This window comes from Nicotiana tomentosiformis, chromosome 12 (assembly GCF_000390325.3).
Source record: "Nicotiana tomentosiformis chromosome 12, ASM39032v3, whole genome shotgun sequence".
NCBI classification, from domain to species: domain Eukaryota; kingdom Viridiplantae; phylum Streptophyta; class Magnoliopsida; order Solanales; family Solanaceae; genus Nicotiana; species Nicotiana tomentosiformis.
Window position 1 is genome coordinate 94048779 of NC_090823.1, and position 15091 is coordinate 94063869.

A 15091-nucleotide genomic window follows, 5' to 3' on the forward strand; every position below is an offset into this window, starting at 1 on the left:
CTGTAGTTTATTACTTTTTTGTATAATTGTGATATATGGCTAGCTTGTACATATTTCGACTAATTATAATGAGTTAATTTTATTACAATATGTATTGAGTAACTCTGTTCTTTAAAGCTCCGACGGATGACAAGTAATTACCTAGCATTTTAGCTTCCTCTAAATTTGAGGCTGAGACTAAGCCCCCGGTGCAGTCACACAGTTTGCCATTTGTGCTTTTCCAAATTAAACTAGTTAAACTTTAAATAATAATTTAGAATTTATTCTTGATCATTTTGAGACAAAAAATTGAAAAGCTACAACTTTTGTGAGTATTTTTTAAGAGTTTAAAATGTTACCTATTTAATTTAGTAAATATAACACAATAAATCAAATAGGTTAGCATTTATTTTAGTACTTTTTCCTGGTTAAATGGACATGATAACATTTCTTTTGGAGAAAGTAAAACTAATAAAAAAATTTGCACCTAACACATAAAATGTATAAATCTCCGATCACCGCCCACCCCCCCCCCCCCCCCCGGCGCAAATGCCTGTCCTTCGCTCCTTAATTTATCATCATATATTCTAGTGTAGTGACTGCCCTTTGATGAAAAAGCCCCTTGCCTATGCTAAACAGGCAAATATACAAATGTGAAGAGGATGCTAATGTGGAACTAGTAGTAGTTTTTATTATATCAAGAAAAGAAAAGAAATGCTAAGCTTACTAATGAGATCTGATTCCTCCACCTCAAATGTGAAACACAAGAAACTCACCAAGTCAACTAACACTCAGACTGGAGATTGAATCCAAATAATTTGATAAAAGTTCTTTTGTACATTTAACAATAGCTAAAAGCTCTACAACGAACACAATTGGAAGTAATAAATTGAACTGGTTGGTTTTGTTCGAGAAGCCCATGACTTCCCATGTCACATTTTCCATTAAAATATAAGACATTATTTCAGTCAACGAGCACTATGGGAGGAAGTTAGTGGTTCAAACCCAAAGTTATAGAACTAATTTTTGGTGTGGACCACGTCACGCATTACTACAAAATGACACGTGGTTATGATTTACATTTTTAAGCCTTCAGTAATTGATACGGAGTAACTTATTTAATCTTTAGATTAGACCATTATAAAAAAATATAAAAGACGAAAAAGGAAGTGGCCTAGTAGCTATTGTTTTATCGTAATGATACTAAACGAGTATAAATAATCTTTCTAAATTGGACCTACTAAGCTTTATCAAATCAAAGCTTCTGATTGCAACTAAGAAAGCTCACATTTTATTCTGTCACACATCATACGTGCAGCCAAGTATATATCAATTTTATTCTGTCACACATCATATGTGCAGCCAAGTATATTCTTGACATAGAACGAGTATATCCTTTATCATTAAAGAAAAATTCAATTAATATCTTCCGTTCTTGATACCAATACAGTTGACATATCGTATTAGTACTACGATATAGAAAAAATCTGGAGCCAACGGGTCTCTTCTTTTTTTATAAAGAATGTTTAAAGAATACTTGCTTGATAACATCTTCCTATAAAAATTACTATGAGAAAGCATAGTCCTTTTATCTCTTAACTTGTTCAGCAGAAGATGAAAAAGAATCTCGTAAAATTTCTGAATAACAGAAAGACTTATCTTTCATTGGACTTTGGAGAACCATTCCCCACGATTCGACACAAACAGAGTGTTTCTTCTGTTTTGGATACAATTACTACATTCAACTAGAAACACACAAAAATGTTGTAGAGCATTATCATGTTCTGACTTATTACATCTTTCTTCAAGTAAAGGTACAGTGGGAAGATGTTAATACAGAATGTTTTAGAAAAGGGAAGAAAACTAAAACTATAAACTTGACATGGAACCTCCAAGCTTTTGTGAGGTATTCAGTCACTCCAATTATCTTGATCCATCGCAAAAGCTTGCCCGTCCCTTCCCTCCTGCATAACAGCGCAGATAGTGTAAGCTCTTACACAACCTATGTACATATAACCTCAACACAAACATACTTGGGGTGTCTAGCAAATGAAAAAAGAAGTTTTATGGTCTAAGAAGAGGCATACCAATTCTTCAGTTGCGACTTTGCTTGAAGACCAAACGAGAATTTTCCGATCATTACCACCTGTGTATAGTTCCTGAACATAACCAAATTCAATTTAATGGCCAACTTTGACGTAACAGTATCAAGAATGACCAAAAGCAGTTTATCAGTCAGGAAAAAAAGAAGTGAAAGCTAGGGTAGTTGGAATTAAACAAAACACTCGAACTCCATTGCCATCTACATTGAGATAAAAACAAAAGGAAATGACCAACCATAAGACTTAATGCCTTCCCACAATATAGCATTTTTATCAAGCTTTTACTTTGATGGGAAACATTTGAATGAGGTCGATAATTCCTTGTTATGAGATCTTTGGTGTTTCATGTACTTTCTGTTTCCGGTGTACAAAAAACCTGTGTATACATGACTAGGGTAACTGATTTTTTTTCTGTTTGATAACCATGACTAGGGTAACTTATCTAGCCGTGGGGCGAATCGCCCACTTGATTAATGTTTTCCAGATCCATATGCAATGAATATAGTATTTTGGTCAATTACAATAAGTTATTACTCAAATACTTAAGGTTCAGAACCTCACAGCTTATGCAGAATTCATTGCCTTACCAGAAACATGAACCTTAGAGGGAGAGGAACAAAAATGATTGTACCTGGTCCAGTGCACTGTACAGACAACAGTTCACATTTTCATAGTGTCCACGTAAATCCATCATCGTCTTGCCCGACCACAAATCAAATGCCTACAAGATGTCCTTGTTAAGTTGCTAAATAAAAACAGTTCCAATAATGATATCAAACGGGGAGGTTGGGGGATTGTGAAACATTGTGTACCTTAGTTGTTGACATGCATGGCGCAAATACAAGTTTTGAATCATGAGAGATGGCTAATTGTATAGCTTTGGTGGCCTGTAGTCGTGATGTTTCAAAGTTCACAAGTGTATTGCAACCAGATTCGATATCCCATAACCTTAACCTAGAATCAGAACCTGAAATCCAAAGGAAGAGATGATTAAGCTTATGTAATTCTTCAGCATGTAGCTAAAAGCACGAATCTACGGCTGAGATACCTTAATCATATTGGAAACAGTAACTGTACCCAACATCATGTCCAATACTTCTAAATGACACCCCAACAGCAAATGGCAGCATGCTTTCTTTTGAGTGGGTTAGCTAATGATGGCTAAGGGAAGCCAACCACTAGACAATAGTAGCCTGAAAATGGCTTATTGGAACTAATTGCATTTTACACAAGTAAATAACTAAATGAACTTCAAAAAGGCTGAATGACCTGTTTTGGTGTCTACACAAACAAGTGATCCCTTTACAGTTCAGCTACTCTCACTGAATAAGTCCATCCTCACACTAGCAATGTCGTTATACGAAGGGTGTTCATCGGTCGGTACGGTACGGTATTTAGATATTTCAGTTCGGTATTTTTGGTATTCAGTTTCTTAAAATGTTATACCAATACCATACCTAATTAAATTTGGTATGGGTCGGATTTTCTCCTTTCGGGTTTCGGTTTATTCGGTCAGGTAACTATGGTTTGTTCGGCTCAAATATTAACTAGTACATAAAGCCACAGACTATAATATTCTTAAGTAAGGCACTCACAAGTATGAAAATAAAAATATTATAATATAGTGGGGGAAAAAAGATGGAAACCAAAAATGCTAAACCTCCACTCTTCGTGCATCTTTTTCGTCCTAAAAATGACGTTAAATAATCTAGTGAGCCACTCCAAGCCCGCCCTGCCCACACTCTTCCAAAACTCCACAGGGATTTCATCTGGCCCGGTCACTCTGCCACTGCTCATCTTACGCATAACCCCCACAACCTCAACTCTAATCCGCCTGCAATACCCTAAGTCACAACGACTCTCAGAGGATCCCAAATCACCCAGAACAATGTCTCTGTCCCCCTCCTCGTTCAAGAGACTATGGAAGTAAGTCTCCCATCTCCGATGGATATGCGCCTCATCCAACAAAACTCTACCTTCCTCGTCCTTGATACACTTCACTTGGTCCAAGTCACGGGCTTTTCTCTCTCTCACCTTGGCTAGCCTAAACCACCTCTTATCCCCGCCTTTACCCTCAAGTTCTTCATATAAACGGCTAAATGCTGCAGTCTTAGTCGTCGTAACTGCTAACTTCGCCTCCTTCCTAGCCAACTTATACCGCTCCCTATTCGACCTCTTCGACTCCTCGTCAATGCTTTCCACTAGCTTCAGATACCACTCCAAACTAGATTAAGAATAATAAATAATTCTGCCTCCTGCAACATAAATGTCTTACAATTGAAATTACCTTTTTGAAATATTTATCCAAGAGTGTTTCAAATGACATCTTACGTGCAGTGTTTTAGAAAGAGTGCCCCAAAAATTCACAATTTTGCTAGAGAGATGCTAGAGAAGCATATCAAAATGAAATTAAAAAGCACCATAACATGCTGTATAAATTCCAGAAGCCGCACTTCAGAGGTGACCAACTATACAAAGACTTGAGTTATATGGGCCAGAGCGCACTTTGTCATACATATATCTAAGAAAAAAATGACACAAGACCTTCTCAGCCTCTTTAAGTGGAGTACACTAATCACAATGCATACACAAACTTCAAATAGTAGCAATATAAAGCTGGAGGAGGAAATTAGGTTCTTTTAAAAAAATTGCAATGTCAACCTGCACTAAGAAGATACATTCCATCATTGGTGACTTTTAGTCCGTTGACAGCACCATAATGAGCAGTAGCTCTATCCTGACTAGACAGCATCCCTGGATGTAGTCTCTGCTTTCCAGCCCCCCTCACTTGTCTAGCAATTGCAGATTGTTTGATACACATACCATTCCCCATTTTCTTATGAGATGGCCGGCCTTTTGCAGATGAACTTGGGCCTGCTGAAGATGATTTTAGCGTGGAACTCTGAGCAGGAAGATAAAATATATTATGGGTACGAAAACTAAGAAACCTTGAACTCTAACCAAAGCAGCAATTCCATCCTGATTAAGCTTTTCAGTAGATCAACTCCCATAAATTAGACATAGGGAAGGTTCATTGACGCAAAAGAAGATGGGATCAAAAGCAAAGACTCACTTGTAAACCAAGAGGATAACAGTGTAGTTTTTGTGCTATCAGAAGGAAAAGGCAAATAAGTTGCATTAAAAAGTAAGCCCACTTATAATCTACTCATTTTTCTTCTCCAATGAGTTACGATACGATGATAGAGAGAAGCACCTCTATCTATTCTCAGAAATCTGTTAATTCAAGAAAGGAATTCCCTTAAAGCAACACATTTGCAGGATTCACAGGTAAGTCTAGATAAACAGTCATGCATTATAGTCTGACAACTGTTGTACACTGTAAATGAATTAGATAGGTCGAATACATAGACAGCCCCTTGAACTTGTCCGAGTATTCCATATAGCCACCTAAACTAAGCCTATGACCATCTGAACACTTGACCTACGCATAAATTGTGTATATTGAACACATTTCACAACTCTAAACCAGTGCAGTGCGTGAATGTCACTTGCTGTGAGGGGAAAGATGAAACCAATGAGAAAAATACAGGCCAGCAAGGAAAAAAAGTCTAAAAAATTTAGAAGAAAAGGAAAAAGGGGAGTTGACCGGAAAAGATTTCACACAAAACTCCACCTTTCCGACAAGCCTATTTTTCCCAGCAAGGGTAACAAGGAGAAAAAGATTAAGATTTGGCTCTGAAAAATAATTATGCCGAAGAAGATGAAGAAAATATCAGATATGTGGAGTATTAAGATACACTAAATGGACTAAGAAGTTGAAAGTTTCACCCGCCGGGTTTTAATATTTTCCGGCGAAATATGTTTGGTTTCAGATCTGTGTGGTTATTAATCTGTTTATAAGGCTTTTTTGGAAAGTTTTGGGGAGTAAAAGGAGAGAGAATAGTGTAAGAGGAAGGAGGAGGGAGTCAGTTCGTCACTCCTGGTGGGGAAATATGGTGGGTCGCCGTCGACAATGGGGGAAGTCCGTTCTTCCTTAGAAGCTACTGGGTGGGGCTGATATGTTTATAGGACTTCTCTGGAGAAGACGAACATTCGTTCATATCTGCTGGATTCTTATCAAGATGAAGCAGACTGGAAAAAGATAGCGAAAATGGAACTTTCTGGCCAAACTTCGAAACTTATTTTTTTCCTTCATAACTACGTGCTCACGTTTGAGTGACAGACATGCGACGTTCCATGTCATCAAGGTGTGTTAATTGACACAGATTGAGTATAGATTAAATGTTCAGATGATCATAGGCTTAGTTGAGGTGGCTATATGAAAATTCGGACAAGTTCAGGGGGCTATCTATGTATTTGACCAACTAGATAACTGCTCTCTCCGTCCAACTTATGTGGCAGTATTTGACTATATTGGGCACGGAGTTTAAGAGAAAAAAAAGACTTTTGAAGCTTGTTGTCTAAAACAAGTCATAGACAATGTGAAGTTTAAAGTTAAATTGTTTCTAAATAAGTATGGCATTCTTTTTGGGACATATTAAAAAGTAAAGTATGTCACATAAATTGGGAAAGAGGGAGTAGATTTTAGTGCATCAATACAAAAGAGAGGAACATAAACAACTTGTTATCACAATGAAACGGGAAACAGTTATTCCTCTTAAGTTTCGAGAGAATTAAAAGAACAATATCTAGCCATTAGGGTTCCCAATATGATAATTCTGAAATAATACATAATGAAAGAAGGGAACCTTGTTTGTAACAGAACGTGTAAGTAGAGTTGGGCGTCTTCCAAGCTGAGAATGGGACTGATCTAAAACACGAAAGCATCCTGTACGCCTGATGTCCCAAAAGCGAATGGCACCATCGCATCCCCCTGTTACCAAAACCCACTCACTAGAAGCAGACCATTCAACTGACATTACTCCATCTGCCATAACCCAAGAAAAAATTGCAACTAAGGGCTTCAAAAATAGTTCTAGATCTCATAAAACAGTTATCAAATCAAAGGGAATGCTTAAGCATGACGTAAAGAAAATATGAATGAGTGAGCTTAATCCATTGATTTGGAGGGGTTAAAAATGGGCAAGAAATGTGCCTTAGCGTCTCTAGAGTGATATATTAAAATATTGAGGAAATCCATGGATTATTAAAATTGCGGATAGGGAGGAGAATTTAGAAATTAAGTATAAGAAAACTAGTCATTGCATTTGAATTGGAAACTTAGCACAATGCAGCAGCCTTCAACAAAACTAACATCGATTACACATCTCACTTGTACTGTTGTGAGAATCATTCATCTACCTGTCATATAATAGTGGTGACCCTCAGAGAAGCTAAGCAGACAGTATACAGGGACCTGGGTTTGTGTATCAACCATTTGCCTGGGATTTGCATAGTTGCGACAAAGTACTAGTTGGTTACACTACCATATTCAAGCATGTATTATTTACAAATATATCTCAAATAAAATAGAATCAACATTGTCATCGTTTTCCTAAAGGCACTCATAAAAAAACATACCGCAACAGAATGCTAAGCATAATTGTCTGGCATTCTGTCCTGTGTTGGAGACTAACATTGCACTTGCATTGATACTTGCACAAATCGCAGAGGATGAAGGATGATTAGCTTTTGAATAAAAGATAATGTTGATTGTTCTTCTTGTTATTGCATCTACACTCTAGCTCACAATTGCTTTATCATTTCCAGACATAGTAAAGAGGCCCCATTTATCATTAAAAAAAATAATTAGAATTATTACAGAAAAAACTTCAAATTCTATTCTTTAGTAGTAATTTAGAGTAAAAGCTGGTTTAAACATAATAAAAGAAAACCATATCACCCTAGCCTGTGTTGCGAGGTGGGAATGGAGTATGGCACAGAACTTCTATGTGGATGCAATAGGCCAGGAACTGTTAAATTGCTAAAGTGTTACCTTTACCCCACAGAATGGCATGTGACTCTTGCCTAAGTGCTGATAATGGGGACAGACAATGATTGGTCTTGTGATGACCCAAAATGTCATTTTTAATTTAAACATTCATTTATGTGTTCTAATACCTCGAAAAGCACTATTTATCATTCCTCGACTTGCGTGTGCAGTCCGTATAATTTTCCGAAAAGTTTTTATATGAAAAATGGATTAAAATGTGAAATAGAGCTTTAAAACTCAAATGAGTTGACTTCGGTCAACATTTTGAGCAAACGGACCCGGATCAGTGTTTTGATAGTTCCGGTAGGTCCGTATCGTGATTTGGGACTTGGGCGTATGCCTGAAATTTAATTTGGAGGTCCCAAGCTTGAATTATCGCCAGTTGACGAAAACTAGAAGCTTAAAGGCTTAAAGATTTCAAAGTTTGACCACAAATTAACTTTTATTGATATCAGGGTCGGAATCCAGTTCTGAAAATTTTCATAGATCCGTTATGTCATTTATGACTTGTGTGCAAAATTTGAGGTCAATCGGACTTGATTTAATAGGTTTTAGCATCGAATGTAGAAGTTGAAAAGTCGTAAGTTCCTTAAGCTTGAATTGTGGTATGATTCGTGGTTTTAGCGTCGTTTGAAGTGATTTGAGGTTTCGACTAAGTTCGTATGATGTTTTAGGACTTGTTAGTGTATTTAGTTGAGGTCCCGGGGGCCTCAGATGAGTTTCGGATGGTTAACGGGTTGAATTTTGGACTTGGAACTTTGCTGGAATTTTTCTGATGCATGTATCTGGTTTCCTTCATCGCGTTCGCGAGGGGTGTCTCGCGTTCACGAAGAGGAAAATTGGACTGGCCCGTTTTGTACTTCGCGTTCCCGACCGGGGGCACACGTTCGCGAAGGGTCGAGGGCAAAGCTTCGCGTTCGTGATCGAGGCCTCGCATTCACGAAGGGAAAAGCCGGCCGGGGGAAATTGGTCTTCGCGTTCGCGAGACCGGGCTCGCGTTCGCGAAGAAGAAATCTGGGGCAGCACAAAATGTGCTTGAGCTCGGGTAAGGCGATTTTCACGAGAAAACTTTGGGGTAAGTGTTCCTTATCCTATATTGATTATATTTCATGATTCCATACTCATTTACATCATGAATCCGTGAATTTATGGAAGTAAAATCAGATTTGAAGGTCAATCTAATGTCGGAATTCGATAAATTTTGTATGGTTGAACTCGTATCGAAACGGGTGTTCTGATTTCGTGAGTTTTTTCGGGATTCGAGACGTGGGTCCCACTGTCGACTTTAAAATGAATTTCGGATTTTAACCCGAAAAATTAGTAAATTCATATGGAATTAATTCCTACGATTCGTGCCGAGTATATTGAATTGTTTGTGACTAGATTTGAAGCTTTCAGACACGAATTCGCGAGGCAAAGGTGTATTAGAATCTTGAATTTGGTTGCAAAGCGAGGTAAGTGTCGTGATTAACCTTGAATTAATTATTATGTGAAATTCATGTGAACGACGTATAGGCGAGCTGACAAGTGTCTATACGTCGTCAAATTAATTGTTTGCATAATTATTTGAAAATCATAAATTATTTTAAATCATGAATTAATTATTATATTAATTGTTTCTCTCATATTCCTTGCTCAATATTATGCCTTGAATCCATGCTATAATTGCTACATGCTTATTTGATTTATGTGACATAATTGCTACTTGACATTTAGCATCTAATTATTAAATTGCATATTTACTCCTTAATTTCCACAATTAATTGATACTTGTCATCACTTATTTCCAAATAAATTATAATTATTGTATGCTTGTTGCCTTATAATTTCATATTAATTGTTGCATTTATTGGAGTAATTTCTTTTATAAGAATTGGTAAATTATATTATTGGAGGAGCGGATTGCACACCGCAACGGAATTGATTGATTATATTGGGGGAGCGGGTTGCACGCCGCAACAAAATTGATTGAAAAGATATATTGGGATCGGGTTGCACGCCGTAACAGAATTGAATATGAATATATTGTGGGATCGGGTTGCACGCTGCAACGGAAACTGATTGAAATAATAATTGGTTATGACTGTCGAGTTGGCTTTAACTGTTGAAATGAGATACCTGTTTTATTTCTATTATTGTTATTATTATTACTATTGCGTACAGGTTAATGTAAGTGACCTGCCTTAGCCTCGTCACTACTTCGTCGAGGTTAGGCTCGGCACTTACTGGATACATGGGGTCGGTTATACTCATACTACACTCTGCACTTCTTGTGCAGATTTTGGAGTTAGTCCCAGCGGCGTACCATAGACTTGCTCGGATTCAGCTACCCAGAGGAGACTTGAAGTATAACTACATAACGTCCGTAGTTCTGAAGTCCCCTTCTATCTTATCTTAGTTGTGTATTATCCTTCAAACAGCTTGAATTTTATTCAGAACTTTATTTGTATTATTCTAGTAGCTCGTGCACTTGTGACACCAGTTCTGGGATGGTATTTAGACATCGCTATTATTATAGATTATTCACTTTATTTCAGACTTTATTTCCGCATTTGTTCCTTTGTTATTAATTAATTTAAAATTGTTTAGAAATGGCTAATATTATTCTAACGTTGGCTTGCCTAGCAAGTGAAATGTTAATTGTCATCACGGTCCCGAAGGTGGAAATTTCGGGTCGTGACAGGTCTAAGCCTCAATCTAAGCATTGATGAAAAAGAGATGCTTTGCACTTGTCAAAAGCCAATCATGTGTCTCCGTGCTCAAAGGAAGAGAACCTAGAATTTATTTTTTGGGTCAAGGAAAACTAGCAAAACCTCATGACATAGAGATTTCAGGAAAAGCTTCTCACTGGATAACACCTCGTTGCAAAGATGTAAAAGGTAAAGAATAGCAAAAGGAAATACTTATTGATGCCTGAAATAGATATCATCATACCACGATGGCCAGATAATGTGTGAGAAAATGCACCCGAAGAAATATCACAAAGACGAACTTGAACATCTTCAGTTCCAGCAGCAATCAACATGTGTGATGTTGCCACGGGAGACATGGCAGTCTTGTAAACTTTTCCAGGCATTTTGAAATTAACTGCCACCTTTAAATAAATAAAGAAATCCAAATTTAGGCTAGAAATATATTCATAGAAGAAAAGAACAAGCTGAAAATCTGCACTTTGGTTGAGTATGATAAGGTGATCAGAAAGTTATACTACCTGAGTAGTGTTAGTATCCCAAACATTAATGTAATGATCATATGATCCCGTAATGAAAAGCCCCGTGTCAATTGGATACCAGATGGCTGTGGAAATGGCATACTTGTGCCCCTGTTCGTGTTGCTTGTCAACCACAGCTATGGGCTTATGCTTTGCAATCAGACCATTTCCGTCATAATCAGTTGCACGTTGAACGTCATAAACAGCAACAGATGCATCCGAACCAGAGGATAACAGATATCGTCCCTCTGTCAAATCAACCTGATTTTGTGATCACAATAAATGGACACAAAGATATTTTAAATAATAATGCAACTTCCATTCCATACATCTCAACCAGATAATCTTGCCAGTGTTTACCTAATATAAATAAAGATGTATGAAGAATTTTATTTTATTTTACTTTAAAAAAAAAAAGACAAACTAGCTTCATGTACTAGTCGAACAACTACAACCTTAATTTTCCTGATGGGTGTGTAACCAAGTGCATAAACTGAATTTAATTTTCCTGATGGGTATGTAACCAAGTGCGTAATCTGAATTTTTTGAGAAAAGATTACTGTGTGCAATTGGGACCAAGTTTACCAGGTCTTGTGTCCAGTTTTTTCCCTAGTAAACACTTGTCAGAATTACCACTCCAGAAGTGACTCACAGTTCATTTTCCGATTCTATGGGTTAATCATTATTTCCACAAAGCACGTATGTCTAACTTTTTGCATGTAGAGATTGTAATTATATTTTTCATCTCGCTTTTCTTCAGTATAAGTTATGAAGATGCAATTGATAAAATGCATGTAATATGCACGCAACAAGGCACCTAAAATACAAGGGAGTTGATGAAAAATAGAGATACTAGGAGATGGCAAGGCATCGAGTTCCATTAAGCTTAATATTAAATTTTATGCTTTTCTTCTATAATATGTTTATATTTGGACCACTTCATCCTGTTTGCTATGATTTCTAATTCGAGCCAAGGTCAACCAACTACACCTCAATCCCAAAATATTTAGGGTCGATTATATAAATCGCCAGTCTCCATTCCTCTCTCTGAGTCTCATCTAGGCATGCGCTCTTGTTGTCAAAATTTCTTCAGAACTAAAAGTCATTCGCATATGAACTACATGGAGAGTAGCCATGGGTATGAAATTACACCGATTGACCATCATTTCAATATGGAATAAACGGCACTAAGATCCAGTTATTTGGGGTCTAGAAAATGGTAGGGCCACATTGAGTCTATTGTGCGCAGCCTTACCTTGCATTTCTGCTAGAGACCGTTTCCAATATTTGAACCCATGACTACTTTGTCACACAATAGAAAAGGTAGAAATTTGATATTGCAATGAAACTTGCCTAATTAGGAAAACTACCTTGAAGATATCACACTCTTTTGTATAGATGACTTTGTGATGATCCTGATGATCCTACTTGTTTATTACAAAGAAAAAAGTTAATGTATCTGTTTCAAGTGATATGGCACTTTCTTCATTTTGCACTTCCAATGATGTTTCAAACTATGCCGTTTCTATCCAACTTCCACAATATCCAAATATTCAAATCCAATAAGTTACTCAAATATAAACTTTGATTAACGCTTCTCTACCAAACTACTTTTTGACCATTACTTTATTATTTTCTTCCACTATCTCAAAATGCATATTTAAACAATTAAACTTCATAGCCAGTCAAACACCAGCTAACTAATTGAACCAGAGGGATTAAGCAAAAGCTACTCCAACTATATGGACCTTCTCAGTTCTCACAAAATCACCCTTAGCTGTTAGAGGACTTCCAGCCCAGTTGCACGGACGGATGTATTTATAATGCTATCGGTGAGAGCAACCTAGCAATACATATACGGTTAAAAATTTCTTACAATATAAACCATAATAATTCCGAACCCATTGTCAACAAAGAAATAGTGAATATAGTATTATACTAACTTCAAATCCTTTGTCCATCTTAGCTCAGTGTCAAGGACGAATTGTATTAAAGAATGCAATGGGCCAAAATATAAATACCTACAGTATTTGAAAATTTTCTTGAGGTACGTACTTATACTATATGTCCCAAAACATTGTCAACAAAGAAATAGTAAAAAAAAAAAGTATGTACACTGCACCGACCAACTTCAAATCGTAGATCGAGAAATGGGGAAATTGACCTGTAGGGAGTTGACGGAGCCACGGTGAGGAGAAATGATATCTTTGTAGTTGGAGAGTTGAAGAGAAGAGACTCGAGACGACTTAATACAATTGCTGAATAAATTAGGGCGAAGCTTCCCAAATTCTCGGTCTGCAATCTCCTTCCACATCTTCCTCGCATCCTTCCCAAACAATTTACTCTTCCCCTATATTCCCAATCTCAACAGCTATAATTTGGATCACACCAATATCTATCCTTATATAATGAGCTCTGATTCAAAAGATTTTTGTTGGCAATAGTATGATCTAGTGATGGAACCAATCTTGGCCTTTGTTGTTTCTTCTGAACATTTCCTCAAACAGTTGGTAGGTTTATCTTCTTCTTTTTTTTTTTTCTGGTTTTGCCCCCTTTTGCAGAAGTGAGTAGCCCTAGCGCCTGGTAACAAAAAGCCCAAAGAGAGAAATGAATGGATAAGTATAATACCAGAAATGCCAAATGATGCCACTATGTCTACGTGGATTTTCGACGACTATTCAACGTGTGACAGGCAATGACTATTGACTTTTTCTTTTTCTTTTTCTTTTTTTCCTTTTCTTTATTTTTAACCATTTTGTCCATGTTTTGCCAAAATATATGTGATAAGCAGTGGCGGAGTCACTTTATAGTATGACACCCCTTCGCAGAAAAAATATATAGTATAGGTAGGTAAAAATAAAATTTATATGTATATATATTATGTGTTGATTCTCCTTAATTTTTTGATATATTTACTTTTATATATTTGACACCCTTTAATAAAAACTCTGACTCCTTCACTGATCATACGTCTATTATAATAAATAATGAGTGTAATATTGTGTCTTACAGGCTCTTAAGGGATGGAAGGGCAATCCTCAGCTAACTTTTGGATTGAATTAAGCTTGTGAACAAAAAATATAGCGTATTTGCAGCCACCAAGTCAACCACTTGGAGAACCGGAAACCGTGAAAGAGATTGCTAAAAGAAAGGCTCTTGAATGTGCTATTTTATTAGTCGTGGATGGAAAAAGGGAAAGATTTTTTCTGATTGATCCAAAAATAAGTGGCTACTTCGTCAGAGAGATAGAAGTGATTAGAGAAGACATTCATGCTTGATTATGTGAAAATTTTATATATTTCTAGGAGTTTATGTTTGAATCGAAAATAATAAGGTGTTATGCGAAAGCTAACAAAGCACAAATGACATGAAAAATCTATTAAAAAGAGTTATATTAATTTAATATGGTTTGGTCAAGTAAACTACATCAATATGCTAATATAAAATAAATAAAAAACTTATAAGAGAATAAATTGTCCCCCGAAATAAAATTCTTTAAGGGCTACATTGTGGATGTTATTGTTATGTATGAAGGGGATCCTCAATTTATAGAGGTCCACAATCTTTTCCCACAAAAAAAGAGATTTGTTAAATATGAAAGTGATCTATATTTTCCTTTTAGGAAAAGTAAAATTTATTATGAAAAATTAATTTTTCTTCTAAAAAAGGTAAAATTCAAATATGGTAAGAAAATCATGGCAAACCCAAACAGTTTATGTTGGTGCTAATAAAAGACAAGACAAGATTTACGTGGTTTGTAATTTTATTTACTTTACGGTAAAATAAAAAATAACTCTTTATTAATTAAAGAGAGAAAAGAAGTTGGAGGATGAAATTACAACTTAAGAAGAAATGAGCGAATGTGAATACGCGGCACGAGGTACCGCAATGTGCACCGCGAATTCT

General features: G+C 36.5%; 1 protein-coding gene across 2 annotated transcripts; it reads right to left on the reverse strand.

Annotated features, from left to right (window-relative positions):
* Positions 1 to 1622: 1622 nt before the first annotated feature.
* LOC104115312 (WD repeat-containing protein ATCSA-1) lies at positions 1623 to 13789 on the reverse strand. 2 transcript variants are annotated; one of them, XM_009625905.4, is made up of 9 exons: positions 13312 to 13789; positions 11186 to 11433; positions 10909 to 11068; positions 6791 to 6969; positions 4743 to 4983; positions 2894 to 3048; positions 2713 to 2802; positions 2067 to 2138; positions 1623 to 1943 (listed from the first exon to the last, which is right to left on the reverse strand). In XM_009625905.4, the coding sequence occupies exons 1-9, from the start codon at positions 13508 to 13510 to the stop codon at positions 1890 to 1892; spliced, it is 1398 nt and encodes a 465-aa protein (XP_009624200.1). In that variant the 5' UTR covers positions 13511 to 13789; the 3' UTR covers positions 1623 to 1889. The 2 variants fall into 2 exon arrangements, with proteins under 2 accessions (XP_009624200.1, XP_009624201.1); XM_009625906.4 differs by having other exon boundaries at positions 11186 to 11446; positions 13350 to 13788.
* Between the last annotated feature and the right edge of the window lie 1302 nt (positions 13790 to 15091).